This window comes from Mustelus asterias, chromosome 1 (genome assembly GCF_964213995.1).
Source record: "Mustelus asterias chromosome 1, sMusAst1.hap1.1, whole genome shotgun sequence".
In the NCBI taxonomy this organism is placed as follows: Eukaryota; Metazoa; Chordata; class Chondrichthyes; order Carcharhiniformes; family Triakidae; genus Mustelus; species Mustelus asterias.
In genome coordinates, this window is record NC_135801.1 from 193,636,369 (window position 1) to 193,660,914 (window position 24,546).

At 48.9% G+C, this 24,546-nt stretch overlaps 1 protein-coding gene across 6 annotated transcripts in view; it reads left to right on the plus strand.

The window, feature by feature from the left end:
• Nucleotides 1-24,546, plus strand: part of cyp26b1 (cytochrome P450, family 26, subfamily b, polypeptide 1) — a 53,201-nt gene that overhangs the window by 18,120 nt on the left and 10,535 nt on the right. Inside the window, exons 1-4 of one of the 6 annotated variants that reach the window (XM_078224489.1) lie at nucleotides 2,271-2,368; nucleotides 2,931-3,135; nucleotides 7,689-7,913; nucleotides 22,612-22,887. In XM_078224489.1, coding sequence (XP_078080615.1) covers nucleotides 2,358-2,368; nucleotides 2,931-3,135; nucleotides 7,689-7,913; nucleotides 22,612-22,887 — 717 coding nt within the window. In that variant the 5' untranslated portion in view covers nucleotides 2,271-2,357. Of the gene's footprint in view, nucleotides 1-2,270; nucleotides 2,454-2,498; nucleotides 2,528-2,930; nucleotides 3,136-3,825; nucleotides 3,933-7,688; nucleotides 7,914-22,611; nucleotides 22,888-24,546 lie in introns of those variants that run through there. The other 5 variants (XM_078224505.1, XM_078224510.1, XM_078224497.1 and 2 more) reach the window with 5 other exon arrangements.

Consider the following 24,546-nt stretch of genomic DNA (forward strand, 5'->3'; position numbering starts at 1 on the left):
TCTGCACTGCAGGGATTCTTTGATAAATGCACATCTTCTTTCTGAAGAAAAGCTGGGTTGTGGCCCCACGGCAGCACAGTGGTTAGCACAGCTGCTTCACAGCGCCAGGGACCCGGGTTCGATTCCCGGCTTAGGTCACTGTCTGTGTAGAGTTTGCACGTTCTCCCCGTGTCTGCGTGGGTTTCCTCCCACTGTCTGAAAGGCATGCTGATTAGGTGCATTGGCCATGCTAAATTCTCCCTCAGTGTACCCGAACAGGCGCCAGAGTGTGGCGACTAGGGGATTTTCACAGTAACTTCATTGCAGTGTTAATGTCAGCCTATTTGGGACACTAAAAAAAACGTTCAAAATGTCAGTGCAGCCACGACGGGCCGATTGGCCTCATTGTGTGGCGTGGTGCAGGTGGGGAGAGAGCTGCAGTCCCGCGTGTGTCCGCTTGATGGGAGTGTTGCTAGGTGGTGATCAGAGCTGCACACACACTGCAGCCTGGGGCAAAGCAAGGTCAGCAAGAGACAGCAGCAACTCCAACTGCAAAGGTTCACATCCCTCGAAAGCTTTCGCAATCAGCACGGATGTGTTATAAATAAAACACATCAGAAATGAATTGCAGCCGGCTGCACCCGTGCATTATGCATTTCAGTTTGTACATGTGGCTGAATCACTTTGTACCTGTTTCTCCAAACTGCAGTTACTGAGATCAGGGATGTGTCTGGTGAGTTACATCCTGCACTGAAGCAGGAATGATGGCAGGGGTGACAGTGTCAAAGTTAGTGCAAGGTGGCTACAAGAGAGAGGCCAATGCTCCGTCTCACTGCACCCTGCCAACTGTCAACTCCCAGAATAAAGCACCTCTCTCCCTCAGACCTTCTCTCCATCTCTCCCTCTCCCTCACACCTTCTCTCCATCTCTCCCTCTCCCTCACACCTTCTCTCCATCTCTTCCCCTCCCTCACACCTTCTCTACATCTCTGCCTCTCCCTCACACCTTCTCTCCATTTCTCCCTCTCCCTCACACCTTCTCTCCATCTCTTCCCCTCCCTCACACCTTCTCTACGTCTCTGCCTCTCCCTCACACCTTCTCTCCACCTCTTCCCCTCCCTCACACCTTCTCTACATCTCTGCCTCTCCCTCACACCTTCTCTCCATTTCTCCCTCTCCCTCACACCTTCTCTCCACCTCTCCCTCTCCCTCACACCCTCTCTCCACCTCTCCCTCTCCCTCACACCTTCTCTCCATCTCTTCCCCTCCCTCACACCTTCTCTACATCTCTCCTTCTCCCTCACACCTTCTCCCCATCTCTGCTTCTCCCTCACACCTTCTCTTCATCTCTCCCCCTCCCTCACACCTTCTCTCCATCTCTCCCTCTCCCTCACACCTTCTCTTCATCTCTCCCTCTCCCTCACACCTTCTTTCCATCTCTTCCCCTCCCTCACACCTTCTCTCCATCTCTCCCTCTCCCTCACACCTTCTCTCCATCTCTCCCTCTCCCTCACACCTTCTCTACATCTCTGCTTCTCCCTCACACCTTCTCTCCACCTCTCCCTCTCGTTCACACCTTCTCTACATCTCTTCCCCTCCCTCACACCTTCTCTCCATCTCTCCCTCTCCCTCACACCTTCTCTCCATCTCTTCCCCTCCCTCACACCTTCTCTCCATCTCTCCCTCTCCCTCACACCTTCTCTACATCTCTGCCTCTCCTCTCACTCATTTTCTCCCTCCATCTCTCTATGTCCTCCCTCTATCTCCCTCACACACTCCCTCTCTAAATCCCTCGCACATTCCTGCCCTCCCTCCCTCTTCTATCTCCCTCGGGCACCCTCTCTCCCCCTCACTCTCTCCTCTCTCTCCTCTATCTCTCACACTCTCCTCTCTCCTTCGCACTCTGTCTCTCTCCCTCACACATTCTTTCCTTTTCTCTCTCTCGCTCCCTCACACACTCTCTCCTTCTTCCTATCTCCCTCTCTCACACACATTACTGCGAATTTCCAGGATACAATTTCTCGGACACTCTCCGGGATGTTTGCAATAGAGGAACAGGGGAGTTTATGTACAATCACAGTGTGGGTATAAATCTGTGGATAGGGTTATCCCGGGAATGGGAGGAGTGATAGAAACCTTTAGCCAGGGAATGCGGGGCTATATCTGTCTGGTTACACAGTTAGTACATATAGATGTATATGTGTGCCAGATCTGTCTGTCTGTTCTCACCGTGTGCCTGTCCCTGGCTGTTATTTGGAAGGAGACCTTCTCTGAAATGAAAGCTGTGGGAACTCCTCAAGGTGTTTAGTAACAGTGTGACAGGGGAGCGATGAGAATTGGAAGGGGAGCGCTCAGATATTCAGCTGTCTCGCCTTCAGGATGTGGACAAGGTTCCTGCCTTTAAATCGAAAGATTTTTGAACCCGTGCGTGTGTCTATTTACTGCAGATTCTGCTCTGCAACACGAGGGTTGGAGGTGAGAGAGAGAGAGAGAGAGACACACACACAGAAGTGATAATTAATCGGGGCCATTCTCTCCAAAACTGAGACGTGAGTTGCAGATTTTTGGTGTTACAGTTCACCCCGACTGCTGAACTCGCCTCCGGAGGCTGGCGGGCGGGGAGCGGCCACTGTTGTGGCATCTTGCCACGATTTAAACCTTCCCCGCCTCTATATAGACACACTCCAGGCGAGCTGTGTGCAGGAAATCATTCAACTCAACTCACACACACATATACACACACACACTTCAAGACATTTACTCGGATACCACATTCAGACACCCTGTATGTGTGTGTGTGTACCTGTGCCAATACATTCTGCAGAAAAAGTTTGAATATTTTTAAATTGCAAGGCAGGAGGAGAGAGAGGTTTGATATTTTTTTTCCCCCATTTCTCTCCTGCTATTACCAACCTGCTGTTGTTTTTTTTGTGTGTGTGTTCCTGTTATAAGGATGTTTTTGGAAGGGTTTGAGCTGGTCTCTGCCGTGGCCACGGTTACTGCGTGCCTGGTCTCTTTGGTCCTTTTAGCTGCCGTTTCCAGACAACTGTGGCAATTCCGCTGGACGGTGACCCGTGACAGGAGCAGCAACCTACCGATCCCCAAAGGTTCAATGGGATTACCTGTAATTGGAGAAACATTCCACTGGCTGGTAGAGGTGAGATTCTAACATCCAATTCTCTCTAACTCTGTCTGAGAGGGCGGGAGGGGGGGGGGGGGGGGGCTCTGAAATCTATGTTATCTGAATGCTCTATTTTTAAAAAATAACATATTTTTTAAAAAAATCACAGTTTTTACCATGTGAAGTGTTGTGAGCCCGGGTTTGCTGTGTGTGTGTGTGATTTTCCTCTGAGTCTTATCGCTGTTTCTTTATTGTGAGGTCCATCTTCAAGACATTTGTCAGGCCCTTTTTAAATGCCCCATCTTTTAAATGCTATTGTGAAGAAAGCGGGTCAGCGCTGACCCCGGTTTGAGTGGGGAGAGGGAGAGAGGTGGGTGGATTTTGATGACCAGTTGGGGTTTTCCTTCCCCTTCCCAGATTTGCTTCTGAATTTATAATCCGTAACCCGTCACATCAGATGGTTGTAAATATTTTTTTTTGGGGGGGGGGGAGTAATTGGAGAGGGGGGAAGGAGGGGGGGGGGGATGTGAAGGAAAGTCTCAGAGTTTATCACTGAACCTCCCAGCTGCTCTGAGCGGTTGCAGAGAGTGGGCAGTGTGACCCCCCCGGCTGCTTCTTGGCTGCAAGCTCCCATTGAAGGATCCGTCCCTTTTTTTAAGCAAGTCTCTCCCTCCCTACACGTGCTAGTGTGTACTCATTGACTCCCCCCCTACTCCCTCTCTCTCTATTCAACGGGAAATAAGCATCGCGTGAAGGAGTGATCCAGAGCAAGAAACAATCGCTCCCAGGCAATTGTCAATACTCAACCTTTATCTTGCAGACCAGTGTATACAGTGAGTGGGAATATCTTTATATTTATGTGTGTGTGTGTTTTACTGTGAAAATGTGTGTGTAAACAAACTATAGATCAGTTGCGTATACTAACACACACACACATACATACAGTATATATTATAGATACAGTTATGATCATGTGTCTATATTTACCACCCATTATTGCAATGTTAATCTATCTGATACCCAATGTTTGGCCCCGTTCAGTTTAATAAGGATATCATGACAGTAGCACAGGTCCCCTCACACCTCAGTTGTTAGGAGGAGTGTGTGTGTGTGGGGTGGCAGGGAGAGGGTACAACTGCCCCTGAGTTGTGGGGGTGGGAGGGGGGCGGAAGGGGTGATGTTTTTGCTCTCTAAACCCTCTCCCCTTCCACCCCCCCCCACCCCCCATCTCACCCCACCCCACTTGCTGGTAGATGCGGCGAACACGAGGCCCCAGGAAGCCAGCGGGGGCTTCTGGAGCGTGAAGTCTCCCGCAGTCAAATAGTCAGCGGCTCTGGAGATCGGGCGACTGAGGAGACGGGGGTGGGGGGGAGAGTTGGTGGAGGGGGAAGCTGTGTGTTTGATCCTGGGGTGTAGTGGAGTCTAACCCCCCCCCCCCCCCCCAGGTGAGGGGTATACCCAGGTGTGTATGTGGGTGAGTATAAATGCACAAGGCTGGGTGCAAGGCTGCACTATAGGTGTCTCTCTGAGAGTTACACTGATGCTTGCACAAACTCCAGGCCACCGTGTGAGTTACCCAGACCCGGGCAGCAAGCGATTGGAGAAATAATGTAACCCTGGCCGATTTCTGCACACTCACAATCTCATTCATTCATCCAAAAAAAATGAGGGAGAATTTTGTTTTACAGAGTGCGGGACGCCTCCCGTTCTCTGAGCAATGGCTCTGTTAAAATACTAATTTTTAGTGTAAACTGGTCTGAACTTCCTCTGCATAAAGCATTCTTTGTCCCTTGGTGGAAATGTATCAATAACCCTTTATTTAAACACAGAGCTATAATCATATTTATTGAGATCAGGCCAGTAATTGCGTTAAAAGCCACGATTACTCAGATTATCCCTCAAATTTGGTTTAATAAGATTTATCGGATGGTCCTCATTATACACAAAGCAAATACTGCAGGGTGTGGGGGCGGGGAGAGGTGAGACTGTGTATCAGACTGAGAGAGAGAGTGTGTGTGTGTGTACACGCGTGTTGTGCGCCTGTGAGAGAGAGAGTCAGAGACAGAGAGAGCAGGAGAGAGAGAGAAACAGTGACAGTCTGGGAGACAGCGAGGAGAGAGTGTGTGTGCAACAGGGGGACACAGAGAGAGAGAGAGAGAATGGGTGTGGGAGAGAGCGAGAAATAGAATGCGAGAGGCACAGAGAGAGGAAGGGAGAGAGAGCCCGAGACAGCGAGAGAACTAGAGACGGGGAGAGCGAGAGAAACGGGGAGAAACAGAGAGAGAAGGGTGAAAGGTAAACAGAAAGAGAGAGAGTGAGAGACAATGTGAAATAGACGCAGAAAGAGATACACATATAGAGACAGCGAGTGAGAAATAGACTGATAAATAAAGAGAGACAGTGAGAGACAGTCGAGAGTGAGAAATAGACACAGTGAGAGACAGAGAGACAGAAACAGATAGAAACACGATGAGAAATAGACACAGGGAGAGACAGTGAGAGACAGAGAGACAGCGACAGAGATAGAAATAGGAAGTCATCTATAGGTATATATATATAGAGAGAGAGAGAGAGAAAGAGGAGAGAGAACTTGTGAGTGAGAGAGGATCAGATAGAAATGTGAGAGATTCTAAATGATACTGAGAGAGTCTGAGGGAGAGAGGATTTGGAAGACTGGGACAATGGCAATCTGCTAGAGCAGGAACCTGAGAGAGAGAGACAGAAAGAGAGAGTCTGAGGGAGAATCTAAAAGAGACAGACATGTTTGAAAGAGAATCTGGAGAGAGGTAACAGGTGGGAATTTGCAAGATGTGAAAGGGTCTGGGAGACAGAGAGTGGGAGGGGAGCACACTGGAGAATGCTCAGCACAGCGGCCAGGACCGCTGACAACCCATCCAGTTGTTTGTGTGTCTCCATTATTCTCTTTTCCATAACCCCAGCCCAGGGTTCAGCTTTCATGTTCTAAACCTTCGAGAGGAGAGAGAGCTGCAACTTCTGCTGCCCCTGTCCCCCAGTGTCCATCCCTGCTGACCTGTGCTGTGAGACCTCCCCCAGATACTGGCATTATGTGTTTGACTAAGGCACCCATTTGATCGACCAGTCTCCGTTCCTCAGGTTGAGCAAGTCTCTCCAAGGTGTTTTCTTGCTCTATGGGAGGGCACGGTTCTTCACATGGGAACTCTGGAGGATTGAAGACAGAATAGAAATTGAGTGACAGGAACATGGAAAAAGCAATTGCGTGGATTCCCTGACTTGGAAATCTATCGCCGTTCCTTCACTGTGGCTGGGTCAGAATCCTGGAACACCCTCACAGTGGGTGTACCTACACCTCAGGGACGACAACAGTTTCAGACAGTGACCCGCCACCCGCCTTCTCAAGGGCAATTAACAATTGGCGATAAATACAGGCCTTGCAAGTGATGCCCACATCCCCCAGAACGGATAAAGAAAGCATGCTACACATTCCCATACTGGTAGATGTTTAGTGACAGCTGCAGTTTCACCTTTGGTGCTGAATTCCTGGGAATGTGACTCAGAGGGCAGAGTAACAGGGTTGAAGGGGAAATGGAGAAGGAGTGAGTTCATAGCTGGTGAGATTGGAAGATTACTCTCAGCCGAGCCACAGGTTCACCTAAAGAGGGAACTACTTTCACTGTTCACTTCGAGGCATTATAAATGAAGAGTGTAGTCATTTAGTTGTGCTTAAGTCAAGGTAGCATGGTGGCACAGTGGTTAGCACTGCTACCTCACAGTGCCAGGGTTTGATTCCCGGCTTGGGTCACTGTCTGTGCGGAGTCTGCACGTTCTCCCCGTGTCTGCGTGGGTTTCCTCCGGGTGCTCCGGTTTCCTCCCACAGTCTGAAAGACGTGCTGGTTAGGTGGATTGGCCATGCTAAATTCTCCCTCAGCGTATCCGAACAGGCGCAGGAGTGTGATGACTGGGGGATTTTCACAGTAACTTCATTGCAGTGTTAATGTAAGCCTACTTGTGACACTAAGGATTAAACTTAAACTTTCTCCATCCTGTATTTTCCCTCACCCCCATAATCCCTGTACCCCAGCCCCTCCCCATTTTTCTTTGAAGGGTTCCTACCAAAGCAGATTGTAGAGCAACTGTCTCCTGTGACAGAAGCAATGAGAAGTTTAAGATCAGGTTTTCTTTAACGCAGTGAGTTGGTTGTGATTTGAGATACACTGGGAGGAATTGTACCATGGAAAAGTCCGTTGATTTCGAGCGGGATTTTCTAGTCTTGGGGTGAGCGAGGCAGGAAAATCCCACTCCGCTGTCTGCAAGGGGAGGGGGAGGGGGAGGTGTCAGGTCAATAGCAACTTTCAAGAGGGAATTGGATAAATACTTGAGTGAGGAAAGTGTGTGGAAAGAGCCGGTGATTGGGCTTAATGAGGTAGCCTTGCCAAAGAGCTGGCTTCTGCACAATGGGCCGATTGGCCTCGTTCTGTGCTTTTCTGTGTTGGAGTTCAGGGAGCTGGTGTCAAATCAGGTTTCCTCTGGTATGTGAGGTTTCCCTGAATCTACAACATGTAATATTTTCTCTCTCTCTTTGTCTCTCGCTCTGTCTCTCTCTGCAACAGGGGTCCAGATTCCATGCATCCAGAAGGGAAAAGTACGGCAATGTCTTCAAGACTCACCTTCTGGGCCGTCCCCTGATCCGTGTGACTGGCTCGGAGAATGTCCGGAAGATCCTGATGGGTGAGCACACCCTGGTGAGCAGTCAGTGGCCTCGCAGCACTAGGATGCTCCTGGGTTCCACCAGTCTGGTCAACTCCATTGGGGACATTCATCGTCACAAGAGGAAGGTGAGCATTTCAAAGGGCAACTGTGGCTTGCACCCCCCTTAAGGGTCACCACCCCCTGTTGTAGGAATTTGGTAAAGACTGAAGGCATTGTTTTATTTGCCCCCATTTCCAACTCCATTCCCCTCACTACTCCCTCCATCCCTCTCTCTGGTAACACTCAGATCGGATCCTGAGATGAGCTCTCCACCACATATCCGCGCCATCACTAACACTGCCTATTTCTACCTCCCTAACATGGCCTGACTGAACCCCTGCTCATGTGGGGGTGGCACAGTAGCACAGTGGTTAGCACTGCTGCTTCACAGCGCCAGGGACCCGGGTTCGATCCTGGCTTGGGTCACTGTCTGTGTGGAGCTTGCACATTCTCTCCGTGTCTGCGTGGGTTTCCTCCAGCTGCTCTGATTTCCTCCCACAGTCTGAAAGACGTGCATTGACCTGAACAGGCGCTGGAGTGTTGCGACGAGGGGAATTTCACAGTAACTTCATTGCAGTGTTAATGTAAGCCTTACTTGTGACTAATAAATAAACTTTAAACTTTACTTTAACAGAAATCTTCATTCACCCCTTTATCACCTTGAGACTCAACTATTTTTTACACAGAGGGCGGTGGGTGCCTGGAACTCGCTGCTGGGAGAGGTAGTGGAAGCAGATACAATCATGACTTTGAAGGGATGTCTTGACAAATACATGAATAGGATGGGAATAGAGGGATATGGTCCCCAGAAGGGGAGGGAGTTTTAGTTAAGTCGGGCAGCATGGTCGGAGCAGGCTTGGAGGGCCGAAGGGCCTGTTCCTATGCTGTAAATTTCTTTGTTCTTTATTCCAATGAGATCTTTCTGGGCTGGTCTCCCACATTTTTATCCCTTGAAAATCTGAGGTCATCCCAAACTGTGTCCTAACTCACACCAAGTCCCTTTTAGTTATCATTCTCTCCCCCAGCCCCCTATCTCCATGTTGGTTACCCTCTGTTGGCTGCTGGCTGAATAACACCTTAATTTCACCATTTTTATCCTTGTTTTCAAATCCTTCACCCCTCCCGATCTCCGTCATCTCCCTCAGTCCCACAATTCTCTGAGTTATCTGCTCTAATTCTGGCCCCTTGAACTCCCTTGCCCCTTCCCGGATTTTAATCATCTGTGAGTGGTTGTGCCCTCAGGTGCCTTGACTCAATGCTCTGGAATTGCCTCCCTCTGTGCCTCACTCTCCTCCTTTGTGACTCTCCTTAAAACCCACCGCTTCAAGCAAGCCTTACCTTTCCCAGTTTCTAACTTTGCTTTATAATGTCCCGAGGAAGAAGTTCGGCGTGTTTAGTGACATTAGAAACACTCTTCAAATATGAGCTGATGTTGTTGGGATGCTACAGCCGGGTAAAATAGATGGAGTATCATCCAGTTCACCTTCGAGAATCTGGTAAAGGCGTGGTACAACCATTCTGACTAACCCATCACAAAGGACTTGTGTCAATTAGTTCCCTGGTCAATATTTATCCCTCAGTCAACATCACAGAGGGAAAAAAAGAGGAAACTTGTCATTATCACATTGCTGTTTGGTCAAACTTGTTATGTTATTGGCTGCCATGTTCTCTACATTACATCAGTGACTATACTCCACTGGCTGGAATGTCATGAGGTTGTAAAGGGTCCTATATAAATGCAAGTCACTTTTGTTGTAGAGGTTTACAGCATGGGAACAGGCGCTTTGGTCCAACTTGTCCATTCTTCCCAGTTTTTACCACTAAGCTTGTCCCAATTGCCTGCATTTGGCCCATATCCCTTTATACCCATCTTACCTCTATACCCAGCTCACCTACATAACTATCTAAATGCTTTTTAAAAGACAAAATTGTACCCGCCTCTACTACTACCTCTGGCAACTTGTTCCAGACACTCACCACCCTCTGTGTGAAAGAATTGTCCCTCTAGACCTTTTTGTATCTCTTCCCTTTCACCTTAAACCTATGTTCTCTAGTTTTAGACTCTCCTACCTTTGGGAAAAGATGTTGACTATTTACCTTATCTATGCCCCTCATTATTTTATTGACATCTATAAGAGTCAAGCCTCCTACGCTCCAGGGAAAAATGTCCCAGTCTATCCAGCCTCTCGTTATAACTCAAACTACTTACTTACTACTTTCATTTTCAGACAAAGGTCAGGACAGGCACCTATCTCCCCCACATCCTCGGCTGGAGAGCTTAAGGAAACATAGGTCCAAAGTCACCTGTTCCTCCCCAAGCCTATTTCATTTATTTATTAGTATTACAAGTAGGCTTACATTAACACTGCAATGATGTTGCTATGAAAATCCTCTAGAAGGCACACTCTGGCACTTGTTCGGGTATTCTGAGGGAGAATTTAGCATAGCCAATGCACCTAATCAGCATGTCTTTTGGACTGTGGGAGGAAACTGGAGCACATGGAGGAACCCATGCAAACATGGGCAAAACGTGCAGACTCTGCACAGACTGTGACCCAAGCCAGGAATAGAATCCAGGTCCCTGGCACTGTGAGGCAGCAGTGCTAACCACTGTACCACCTTGCCGCTGTACTACCAACTGTCCTGTCTCAAATTCACCATCTACCTATCCCTAAATATTATGTACTGAAAGAATTCCGGTGCATTTGATTTGAATGAATCAAAATGAATTGCTTCTTGTGTTTTAATAACAGAAGTTTCCTTAACAAAACGACTTAAAATGTCAGTGCCGAAAAGCAGATGCTTTCTATAGCAGCCTGTACAATTCCAGGAAATATACTGTTAGTGTACCAGATCAGAAACCCTAATGTACATTATAAGAACATAAGAACTAGGAGCAGGAGTAGGCCATCTGGCCCCTCAAGCCTGCATTGCCATTCAATAAGATCATGACTGATCTTTTCATGGACTCAGCTCCACTTACCCGCCTGCTCACTATGACCCTTAATTCCTTTACTGTTCAAAAATTTATCTATCCTTGCCTTAAAAACATTCAATGAGGTAGCCTCAACTGTTTCACTGGGCAGGGAATTCCACAGATTCACAACCCTTTGGGTGAAGAAGTTCCTCCTCAACTCAGTCCTAAATCTGCTCCCCCTTATTTTGAGGCCATGCCCCCTAGTTCTGGTTTCACCTACCATTGGAAACAACTTCCCTGCTTCTATCTCATCTATCCCCTTCATAATCTTATATGTTTCTGTGAGATCCCCTCTCATTCCACTGAATTCCAATGAGTATAGCCCCAGTCTACTCAGTCTCTCCTCATAAGCCAACCCTCTCAACTCTGGAATCAATCTAGTGAATCTCCTCTGTACCCCCTCCAGTGCCAGTATATCCTTTCTCAAGTAAGGAGACCAAAACTGGACACACCTTATACAGCTGCAGCATAACCTCCCTGTTTTTAAACTCTATCCCTCTCACAATGAAGGTCAAACTATCACATTCCTACCTCTTCAATCCAGGTTAAACTGTCTCAATCTAATTTCACCTAGTTTGGACACAACAGAACCTAACTCAGCACAGTACAACTTACCGTAACTGAATTTGGAGATACTCAACTCAACCCAACACAACTCAACTCAACACAACTCAACTCAACCCAACACAACTCAACCCAACACAACCCACCATAATTCAACCCACAACAACTCAACCAACCACAACTAAACCCAACCAACTCAACCCACCATAACTCAACCCATGACAACTCAAACCAACTCAACTCAGCCCAATCCAACCCAACACAACACAACACAACCCACCTCAATTCATTTCAACTCCTCTGTTCCCAACACAACTCAATCCAACTCAACCCAACTCAACCATGTCAACCCATCCAATCCAACAACATTTAATCAAACTCAATGCAACTCAACACAACTCAACCCAACCCACTCAACTCAACCCAATCCAACTCAACCCAACCCATCCCAACTCAACATAACTCAACACAACTCAACCCAACACATCTCAACCCAATTCAACCTGACCCAATTCAGCCCGACCCAACTCAATCCAACCCAACACAACTCAGCCAACTAAACTCACCCCAATCCAACTCAACTCAACCCAACCCAACTCAACCCAACGCAACCCAACCCAACTCAATCCAACCCAATTCAACCCAACTCAACTCAACCTAACCCAACTCAACCCAACTCAACCCAACCCAACTCAATCCAACCCACCAACTCAACCCAATGCAACCAACCCAACTCAACCCAACTCAACCCAATGCAACCCAACTCAACTCAACCCAACACAACTCAACCCAACTCAACCCAATCCAACTCAACCCAATTCAACCCAACCCAACCCAACTCAACCCAACCCAACCCAACTCAACCCAACTCAACCCAACCCAACCCAACTCAACCCAACTCAACCCAAACCAACCCAACTTAACCCAACCCAACTTAACCCAACCCAACCCAAGACAACCCAACCGAACCCAGCCCAACTCAACACAACCCAACTCAACTCAACTCAATTCAACCCAACCCAACACAATTCAACTCAACTCAACCCAATCCAACGCAATCCAACCCAATCCAACACAACTCAGCCCAACTCAATTCAATTCAACTCAGCCCAACCTAACCCAACCCAACCCAACTCAACCCAACTCAACTGAATCCAACCCAACTCAACCCAACACAACCCAACCCAACTCAACTTAACCCAACCCAACACAACCCAACCCAACCTAACCCAACTCAGCCCAACCCAACACAACTCAAATTAATGCAACCAAATCCAATCCAGCACAACCCTACACAACCCAATTCAACCCAACCCACCCAACACAACTCAACTCAACTCAACCCTACTCCATTCAATTCAACTCAACCCAACCCAAGACAACACAACCCAACATAACTCAATCCAACCCAGCCCAACCCAAGACAACCCAACACAACTCAACCCAACACAACTCAACCCAACCCAACACAACTCAACCCAACACAACTCAACCCAACTCAACCCAACCCAACCCAACCCAACACAACTCAACCCAACACAACACAAAACAACACAACCCAACTGAAAACAGCTCAACCCAACCCAACTCAAACTAATGCAACCCAACCCAACACAACTCAACCCAACTTAACCCAACCCAATGCAACACAAAACAACACAACCCAACTGAAAACAACTCAACCCAACCCAACTCAAACTAATGCAACCCAACCCAATCCAGCACAACCCTACACAACCCAATTCAACTCAATCCAACTCAGCGCAACGCAACTCAACTCAACCTAACTCAATATAACACAACCTGACTGAAACTGACACAACTTAATACCCTTCAACTGAATTCAATATCACTCACCAACCTAATGCAATTGAACCTAAGCTCATTCAAAATACATGACTTGCACAGTTAGTTTCAGGGTTATTCATCCAATAATAATTTTCAGGAAATGGGTGAATTAACAAACAGACACAAAAGTAAATTAAATTCAGAGTGGGTAAGCTCTGGTGCTTAAGGAATTTAATTTAAAGCATGGTTTCTCGGCATATTTCCCTTCAGTTACTCCCTTTAGATGATCTTTGGCTGAAGCAACAGTAGAAACAACAGTCAAAGCTTGGATCATCCTGTTCCCTAGGGCTCAGCCTGCTCACTGAAACACTCCCTTAGCAACTTAGCTATCAAAGACTTGTGGGAGGGGGGTGATTCTCCCAAAAGAATTCTAAGTGTTGAATTCGCGGGAAAACTGGAGTAATTCATGCTGGTTTTTTCATTGGGAGTTCTCAGTAGAATCTCCCACACTGTGCAATGCAGAGGTCACCAGCGTGAATCTCATTAGATTTCAGGGGGCAGGGCTTATTCCTGCCGGGAGGCTGAAACCAGCGGGGCTCTGCGCACGCGCAGTACCCCTGAACTGTCAGCTTCCTGATTGCTGGCCAGCTCGATCGCTGGCCAGCCTGGGACCCCTGCAAGGCTGCCCCCCCAATCCCCCACGGCCCCATCACGGCCCCCATCCCCATCCCGGAGCACCTCAAAAACTAGCTAGAAAACTAGCATGGCGGGGTGGGAGAATCGCTCTCCAGTGCCAAGGTAAAATACTGCAGATGCTGAAAACCTGAAATAAAACCTGGAAGTACTCTGTAGGTCAGAGGTGCCTATGGAGAAAGGAACAGATCAGAGAGCTGCTTTGTCGTTCCTGAATGGTGGTGGCTTTCACAAGGGCTGAGTACTTGCTGAGCGTGTCCATCAAGGCTTCCTCTCTCTCAGTTATAACCCCCCTCTCTCCTAATTCTGTCTTTTCCCCCGACACAGACACAAACTGCTTCACTTGGACTGGCAGCAGTGCCTAGCTGAGCCTGTTTTTTTTTTCAAATGAATGTACAATAGTTTAAACACTAGGGAAGAGTGTTCATTGAGGGACTGATAACCACAAACCCTCAGAAAACCAGGCATTTGTGTTCCTCTGTTGAGAACACTTAATATTATCCAGTGAAGTACAGCAGGAGGCTCAGAGCCATTGTTTCAATGAGCTACTCCAGACCATCCATTGGAGATTTAAATCTGTATGCATATGGAACTCTAGCTCAAGTTATGGATACTGAGGATCATCAATGTTTGAGGATTTAGCCTACACTGGTTCTTGTGGAGCCTTCTGACAGGACAAAGCATTCTGTAATGGCGCACTACAGGAAGAAAGGACCAGCAAGTCTTGAGAGGAACAGGGGGCTTTGAACCTATGGTTTCTAAAGCTCTGCCCCATTGAGCGGCACGGTGGCACAGTGGTTATCACTGCTGCCTCACAGCGCGAGGGACCTGGGTTCAATTCCAGCCTTGGGTGACTGTCTTTGATTTTTGATTTGATTTATTATTGTCACATGTATTAATATACAGTGAAAAGTATTGTTTCTCACGCGCTATACAGATAAAACACACTGTTCATAGAGAAGAAAAGGTGAGAGTGCAGAATGTAGTGTTACAGTCATAGCTAGGGTGTAGAGAAAGATCAACTTAATGCGAGGTAGGTCCATTCAAAAGTCTGATGGCAGCAGGGAAGAAGCTGCTCTTGAGTCGGTTGGGACGTGACCTCAGACTTTTGTATCTTTTTCCTGACGGAAGAAGGTGGAACAGAGAATGTGCATGGGGTCCTTAATTATGCTGGCTGCTTTTCCGAGGCAGCAGGAAGTGTAGACAGAGTCAATAGATTTGTATGGAGTTTACAGGTGCAAAGGTGTGCAGGTTAGGTTGATTGGCCATACTAAATTGACCCTAGTGTCAGGATAAATATGTGTGGTTACAGGACCACCCTGGGTGGTGGGTACAGACTGGATGGGCTGAATGGCCGCCTTCTGTACTGTAGCGATTCTATGATTCTATCACTTGACCTCACAACACTCTGAGTCAAAGGTGAGAGTGTAACTCAGTGAGCGTCTGCTGACCCTTAACGGTAGGCTCCAGCCACCCAGATGCTGTGGACTGAATTTTAGGTGTGGGCGAGGGACCAGCGCAGTCCCTCACCCTCCATCCCCACCCTCCGCACTGTCCCAATGCTGCTCCCTCTCTTTGCAAAGTTGCAATGGTGTCAAAGTTTCAGCAGAGGGTGCAGTGGGAGCACATGACAACATGGAGGAGCCACTGCATGAAGCTGCAGGTTTCGTATTAGTTCTGGGCTGACAGGAGGAAGTGAATCAGTTGCTTGAAGAGAACCTGGTCGAGCAGGACTTGAGAAAACACATCGTTTACAGAACCACATTCGGTTATGAGAAAAATGTCGAGAAATTAAATGCCTGGAATGTGTGGACTCGAACTCTGTCACCTAGTAGAATCTCCCAGGCCAGTTGGGGGATGTTGGCTTCTCTTGCCTGTGATGGCTTGCTGAGAGAGTTATCCAATTAGATCCGCTGTTCTTTACTGTTTCAGGTTAAAGTCCAACAGGTTTATTTGGTAGCAAAAGCCACACAAGCTTTCGGAGCTCTAAGCCCCTTCTTCAGGTGAGTGGGAATTCTGTTCACAAACAGAGCTTATAAAGACATAGACTCAATTTACATGAATAATGGTTGGAATGCGAATACTTACAACTAATCAAGTCTTTAAGAAACAAAACAATGTGAGTGGAGAGAGCATCAAGACAGGCTAATTGATTAGTTGTAAGTATTCGCATTCCAACCATTATTCATGTAAATTGAGTCTGTGTCTTTATAAGCTCTGTTTGTGAACAGAATTCCCACTCACCTGAAGAAGGGGCTTAGAGCTCCGAAAGCTTGTGTGGCTTTTGCTACCAAATAAACCTGTTGGACTTTAACCTGGTGTTGTTAAACTTCTTACTGTGTTTACCCCAGTCCAACACCGGCATCTCCACATCTTTACTGTTTCCCCATGGCCCAGACAGTGTTTCCTTTCCAACTATTTCTCCAATTTCCTTTTCGAAGGGGATTGAATTCAATTTGCTGGGAATTGGACGAAGCGTTTGAATTGCAAACTCACAAAGAAAATGCATTCTTTTTCTCTCCATTTTTTACCTTTGTCCTCTTGAGGTAAACACCCTTTACAGGAGTGTGTGTGAGAGTGTGTGTGAGTGTGTGAGTGAGTGTGTGTGTGTTTGGTGGGGGGGGGGGGGGGTGTGAGAGTGTGAGTGAGGGTGTGTGTGTATAAGTGTGTGTGTGTCGGGGTGACTGTGTGTCTGTATGTGAATATGTGTGCGGGCATGTGTGTGTGACTGTATCTGTGTGTGTGACTGTGTGTGTGTGTGAATGTATGTGTGTGTGTACAGGGAACTATGATAATATATTTGACCACTGGGGCACCACAGCTGAGCTTCATCCTTAACTCAGCTGATGTTGGTACCCGTGCAGATGACAAAAAGGAGTCTTTAAGTAGCAGCAGGGTTTGGGGCCTGGACGATGTTGATCTAACCTCCCTGCCCTGAGCAGGGTTTTGGGCCTGGGCAATGTTGATCTATCCTCCCTGCCCCTGAGCAGGGGTTCTGGGGAGCAAGGGGCAGAGTGGAGGAATTGAGGCCAATTGTAATATTGTCCACCTAAGCCACAAATTAACCACAGCAGCAGAGATTCAAGATGCGTCCTTGGCTGTTCCTAGCATGAATGGGGATGGTGGCACAGTGGTTAGCACTGCTACCTCACAGTGCCAGGGACCCAGGTTCAATTCCCGGCTTAGGTCACTGTCTGTGTGGAGTTTGTACGTTCTCTCCGTGTCTGTGTGGGTTTCCTCCGGGTGCTCCGGTTTCCTCCCACACTCCAAAGAGTGTGGGTTAGGTGGATTGACCATGCTAAATTGCCCCTTATTGTCAGGGGAACTAGCTAGGGTAAAATACCTGGAGCTGTGTGGATAGGGCCTGGGTGGGATTGTGGTCGGTGCAGACTCGATGGGCAGCATGGCCTCCTTCTGCACTGTAGGGGGTTCTATGAAATATAGCGAAGGCTGCAATTCCCTCCTATACCTCTTCTAGCATACTGGTCACAAAATCTCGGCTGATGTTCACTCGCTGCACTGTTTAAAGTTTATTTATTAGTGTCACAGGTAGGCTTACATTAACACTGCAATGAAGTTATTGTGAAAATCCGGCGCCTGTTTGGATACACCGAGGAAGAATTTAGCATAGTCGATGCACCTAACCAGCACTTCTTTCGGACTGTGGGAGGAAACCAGAGCACCCGGAGGAAACCCACGCAGACACGGGGAGAATGTGCAAACTCCACACAGACAGTGACCCAAACTGGGAATCGAATCCAGGTTCCTAGAGCTGTGAGGCAGCAGTGCTAACCACTGTGCCACTGTGCCACCCACACAGTGTCAGCAGGCACTGTCATTCGGGTGAGAGGCTCCCGCCTGTCTCTGCTGTGATCCTGTGGTGCTGTTTTCGAGAAGAGCAGTCGAGTACCGGCCAATATTTAACCCTCATCCAATATAAATAAAAGCTCGCGATCCGGTCATTATCACACTGCTGTTTGTGGGAGATTGCTGTGTGCAATTTGGCTGCCATGTTCCCGATGTTATAACAGTGACTGCACTTCCAAAGTACTCTGGCAAGTGTTGAGGTTGTGAAAGGTGCTACATAAATGCAAGTATTTTTTATTAACCTTTTTAAGATGAGAATCAGAGCCCCCACCAGTCACAAGTCCCACTATTTTACAAGTGAGTGTAATCGTATGCCACATTGCTCACACTGTAAGCACGTTATATTAGGGGAGGCAATGGCCTAGTGGTATTATCACTAAACTTTCCATCCAGAAACTCAGCTATTGTTCTGGGGATCCAGGTTCGAATCCCGCCACGGCAGATGGTGGAATTTGAATTCAATAAAAAAATCTGGAATTAAGAATCTACTGATGACCGTGAAACCATTGTCGGAAAAACCCATCTGGTTCACTAACGTCCTTTAGGGAAGGCAATCGGCCATCCTTACCTGGTCTGGCCTAAATGTGACTCCAGAGCCACAGCAATGTGGTTGACTCTCAACTGCCCTCTGAACAAGGGCAACTAGGGATGGGCAATAAATGCTGGCCACACTTGTGTCTCCCACGAATGAATTTTAAAAAAAGCAGTATGTTTGCACTCTGAGCATATAGCATCGTACACTCTGAGAATTCACAGCCTCCAAGCTATTGAATTGTTCCATACCGTGGTGTTTCCAGTAGCAGACAGGATTGCTTGCATTTTACCAGTTCCTTCATCTGTAACCTTCACCAGTTGTATTTCTGTCCACAATTCATTCTACGAGCCTGCAGACCATTGTGGCACTGGCCGCCACCTCCCCACAGCTCCTACGCACGTTTGCGTCATCATTGTAACGCACTCAAAATCAAATACCTCAATGCAGAATACAGAGCCAGTGTTATAACAGAAAAATAGCACTGATTTACTTGGTGGAAGAAGGTGGGTGGAACCAGACTGAGGCTAAAAGGGAACCTCGACATTATTTGAACAGTCGACAGCTGAAAGCGAATTATATAAACCTAAAGAAACGGGGCCAGGAAAATCTTACCTTTTCCCAGACCAGGAAAGCCACCTCCACTGAGGCTGTTTTTAAAGGTCAGGAGCTGAACTGTTCCATTACCCTTCGAGTCTGAGAGCTCCCACTGTATGGTCGCTCTGTTGTTTCCATTCTCCCTCATAAACAATGACTGGCATCAGAATCAGCACGTAGATCAGCGGGAAAAAACACACCATTCATTCTCCACAGAGCCACCAACCCAAATCCTCACTCCCTCCAATCCATAATCCCTCACTCCCTCCTCACTCCTTCCTCACTCCCTCCTCACTCTCCCTCACTCCCTCCTCACTGTCTCCTCACTGCCTCCTCACTCTATCCACACTCCCTCCTCACTCTCCTTCACTCTCCCTCACTCCCTCCTCACTCTCCCTCACTGCCTCCTCACTCTCCCTCACTCCCTCCTCACTGCCTCCTCACTCTATCCACACTCCCTCCTCACTCTCCCTCACTCCCTCCTCACTCTGCCTCACTCCCTCTTCACTCTGCCTCACTCCCTCCTCACTCTATCCACACTCCCTCCTCACTCTCCCTCATTCCCTCCTCACTCTGCCTCACTCCCTCTTCACTCTGCCTCACTCCCTCCTCACTCTATCCACACTCCCTCCTCACTCTCCTTCACTCTCCCTCACTCCCTCCTCACTCTCCCTCACTGCCTCCTCACTCTTCCTCACTCCCTCTTCACTGCCTCCTCACTCTCCCTCACTCCCTCCTCACTGCCTCCTCATTCTATCCACACTCCCTCCTCACTCTCCCTCACTCCCTCCTCACTCTGCCTCACTCCCTCTTCACTCTGCCTCACTCCCTCCTCACTCTGCCTCACTCCCTCCTCACTCTATCCTCAGTCCCTCCTCACTCCCTCCTCACTCCCTCCTCACTCTTTCCTCACTCCCTCCTCACTCTCCTCACTCCCTCCACACTCCCTCCTCACTCTCCCTCACTCCTTCCTCACTCCCTCCTCACTCTCTCCTCACTCCCTCCTCACACTCTCTTCACTCCCTCCTCACTCCCTCCTCACTCCCTCCTCACTCCCTCCTCGCTCCCTCCTCACTCTCCCTCACTCCTTCCTCACTCCCTCCTCACTCTCTCCTCACTCCCTCCTCACTCTCTCTTCACTCCCTCCTCACTCCCTCCTCACTCCCTCCTCACTCTCCTCACTCTTCCTCACTCCTTCCTCACTCCCTCCTCACTCTCTCCTCACTCCCTCCTCACTCTCTTCACTCCCTCCTCACTCCGTCCTCATTCCCTCCTCACTCTCCTCACTCCTTCCTCACTCCCTCCTCACTCCTCACTCCTTCCTCACTCCCTCCTCACTCTCCCTCACTCCCTCCTCACTCTCTTCACTCCCTCCTCACTCCCTCCTCACTCCCTCACTCCTTCCTCACTCCCTCCTCACTCTCCTCCTCACTCTTCACTCCCTCCTCACTCCCTCCTCACTCCCTCCTCACTCTCCTCACTCCTTCCTCACTCCCTCCTCACTCTCCCTCACTCCTTCCTCACTCCCTCCTCACTCTCTCCTCACTCCATCCTCACTCTCTCTTCACTCCCTCCTCACTCCCTCCTCACTCCCTCCTCACTCTCCTCACTCCTTCCTCACTCCCTCCTCACTCTGCCTCACTCCTTCCTCACTCCTTCCTCACTCCCTCCTCACTCCCTCCTCACTCCCTCCTCACCCTCCTTCACTCCCTCCTCACTCTCCCCTCACTTCTTCCTCACTCCCTCCTCACTCCCTCCTCACTCTTCCTCACTCCCTCCTCACTCTCCCTCACTCCCTCCTCACTCTCGCCTCACTCCCTCCTCACTCCCTCCTCACTCTCCCCTCACTCCTTCCTCACTCCCTCCTCACTCTGCCTCACTCCTTCCTCACTCCTTCCTCACTCCCTGCTCACTCCCTCCTCACTCCCTCCTCCCTCTCCCTCACTCCCTCCTCACTCTCCCCTCACTTCTTCCTCACTCCCTCCTCACTCTCCCCTCACTCCCTCCTCACTCCCTCCTCACTCTCCCCTCACTCACTCCTCATTCCCTCCTCACTCTCTCCTCACTCCCTCCTCACTCTCTCTTCACTCCCTCCTCACTCCCTCCTCAGTCTCCCTCACTCCTTCCTCACTCTCCCTCACTCCCTCCTCACTCTACCCTCACTCCCTCCTCACTCTCCCTCACTCCCTCCTCACTCTCCCTCACTCCCTCCTCACTCTACCCTCACTCTGTCCTCACTCTATCCTCACCCCCTCCTCACTCTACCCTCACTCCCTCCTCACTCTAGCCACATTCCCTCCTCACTCCCTCCTCACTCCCTCCTCACTCTATCCTCACTCCCTCCTCACTCCCTCCTCACTCCTTCCTCACTCTATCCTCACTCCCTCCACACTCCCTCCTCACTCTCTCCTCACTCTATCCTCACTCCCACCTCACTCACCCTCACTCCTTCCTCACTCCTTCCTCACTCTATCCTCACTCCCTCCACACTCCCTCCTCACTCTCTCCTCACTCTATCCTCACTCCCACCTCACTCTCCCTCACTCCTTCCTCACTCCCTCCTCACTCTATCCTCACTCCCTCCTCACTCTCTCTTCACTCCCTCCTCACTCCCTCCTCACTCCCTCCTCACTCCCTCCACACTCCCTCCTCACTCCCTCCTCACTCCCTCCTCACTCTCTCCTTACTCCCTCCTCACTCCCTCCACACTCCCTCCTCACTCCCTCCTCACCTCCTCCTCACTCTCCCTCAGTCCCTCCTCACTCTCTCCTCACTCCCTCCTCACTCTATCCTCACTCCCTCCTCACTCTCCCCTCACTCCCTCCTCACTCCCTCCTCACTCCCTCCTCACTCTATCCGCACTCCTTCCTCACTCTATCCCTCAATCCTCCTCACCATTTCCTCAATTCCTAATCGGCACACCCTCAGAGCAGGAAAGATAGTGAGGAGAAAGTGGAAACATTTCTTGCCGTTGTTTAACGGTTTGCTTGTTTTTGGACGAAGAATCCAGGGTACAAACTTCTCCACCGCAAATGGAGAACTGGAACTCACGTTAAGAAAAGAAGCTAGAAATAAAAGCAGGATCGAATGAAGAATTAATATCCCATTCAGTAGCGGCTGATATTTATAACTACAATCTTTCAAAGTAATGTCTGAAATCATTGAACAAAGGGGCTGATTAAACTTTCTCCTGTTCCCTGTGGCTTTGAGTCCAGGTGTCAAGGATATTATCAGAAAAACCTGCATCACTAATGTCATGAAATCCCTCCAGTGCCATTCGGCCCATCGAGTCTGCACCGACCACAATCCCACCTAGGCTCTATTCCCATAACCCCACATATTTAACGCGCTGATCCCCCTGACACTAGGGCCAATTTAGCATGGCCAATCTAGCATGGCCAATCAACCTAACCCGCATGTCTTTGGAGTGTGGGAGGAAATCAGAGCACCCGGAGGAAACTCACGCAGACACGGGGAGAATCTGCAAACTCCACACAGACAGTGACCCGAGCTGGGAATCGAACCCGGGTCCCTGGCGCTGTGAGGCAGCAATGCTAACCACTATCCCACCGTGCCGCCCGTGCCCTTTCGAGGAGACTAATGTCTTTACTAAATTTGTGCATATATCTAACACTAGTCAACTCTTAACTGCTCTCTGAATCGGCTTGTCATTTGTACCAAGACTGAGCGATAAATACGGGCTGTGTCTCTGACACTCGCGTGTGGAGAATGAATTCAAATCTCCATTGATCTGGTTCATTTCCAGATTTTTGCCAAGGTTTTCAGCCACAGTGCCCTGGAATGTTACCTTCCCAAGATCCAGCAAGTGATCCAGGATGGAATACGAGACTGGAGCAGCAGTGGGGAACCCATCACTGTTTACCAAGAGGCCAAGAAGCTGACGTTCCGCATGGCAGTCCGGGTGTTACTGGGATTCCGCATTTCCGAGTCGGAACTAGATCTCCTGTCAGAAAGTTTCGAACAGCTTGTCGCCAATCTCTTCTCCTTACCTCTCGACTTTCCATTCAGTGGCTACAGGAAGGTAGGTCACTTCATATAGAAAGTAACTCAATGATCGAGTCTTACCATCAACATTGACTGTATCTCTACTGATGTTAATCCAGCTCCCCACACTGTCACTCAGTAACCCCTCTCCCCCAGCACCCTGTGTTACTGACTCTATCTCTACTGATGTTAATCCAGCTCCCTCACACTGTCACTCAGTAACCCCTCTCCCCCAGCACCCTGTGTTACTGACTATATCTCTACTGATGTTAATCCAGCTCCCTCACACTGTCACTCAGTAACCCCTCTCCCCCAGCACTCTGTGTTACTGACTGTATCACTACTGATGTTAAACCAGCCCCCTCACACTGTCATTCAGTAACCCCTCTCCCCCAGCACCCTGTGTTACTGACTGTATCTCGACTGATGTTAATCCAGCTCCCTCACACTGTCACTCAGTAACCCCTCTTCCCCAGCACCCTGTGTTACTGACTGTACCTCTACTGATGTTAATCCAGCCCCCTCACACTGTCACTCAGTAACCCCTCTCCCCCAGCACCCTGTGTTACTGACTCTATCTCTACTTATGTTAATCCAGTTCCCTTACACTGTCACTCAGTAACCCCTTTCCCTATCACCCCATGTTACTGACTCTATCTCTACTGATGTTAATCCAGCTCCCTCACACTGTCACTCAGTAACCCCTCTCCCCCAGCACCCTGTGTTACTGACTCTATCTCTACTTATGTTAATCCAGTTCCCTTACACTGTCACTCAGTAACCCCTTTCCCTATCACCCCATGTTACTGACTGTATCTCTACTGATGTTAATCCAGCTCATTTACACTGTCACTCAGTAACCCCTCTCCCCCCAGCGCCCTGTGTTACTGACTGTATCACTACTGATGTTAATCCAGCTCCCTCACACTGTCACTCAGTAACCCCTCTCCCCCAGCACTCTGTGTTACTGACTGTATCTCTACTGATGTTAATCCAGCTCATTCACACTGTCACTCAGTAACCCCTCTCCCCCCAGCACCCTGTGTTACTGTCTGTATCTCTACTGATGTTAATCCAGCTCCCTCACACTGTCACTCAGTAACCCCTCTCCCCCAGCACCCTGTGTTACTGACTGTATCTCTACTGACGTTAATCCAGCTCCCTCACACTGTCACTCAGTAAACCCTCTCCCCCAGCAACCTGTGTTACTGACTGTATCTCTACTGATGTGAATCCAGCTCCCTCACACTGTCACTCAGTAACCCCTCTCCCCCAGCACCCTGTGTTACTGACTGTATCACTACTGATGTTAATCCAGCTCCCTCACACTGTCACTCAGTAACCCCTCTCCCCCAGCAGCCTGTGTTACTGACTGTATCTCTACTGATGTTAATCCAGCTCCCTCACAGTTTCACTCTTTTGTGGTTGTTTAGATTGAATGTTAAGGTCCGATGCGGGAGGTTTTATTGCTGGGTAATTGTTTATTGCTTGTTCTTTTGTTCAGGTGGAGCTGACTTCAAATCCATTCTGGAGTAATTGTGTAGCACTCACTCCTCTCTCTCTCTGTCTCTCTGTCTCTTTTTCTCCTCTCTCTCTCACGATAGTCAGAGATGGACTGAGATTACGTTCTCACTGTCCACTTCCACTGCCAAGTCCAAGGCGGTTGTTAGCTGTCGCTGCCTCGCCTGTTGAGGCC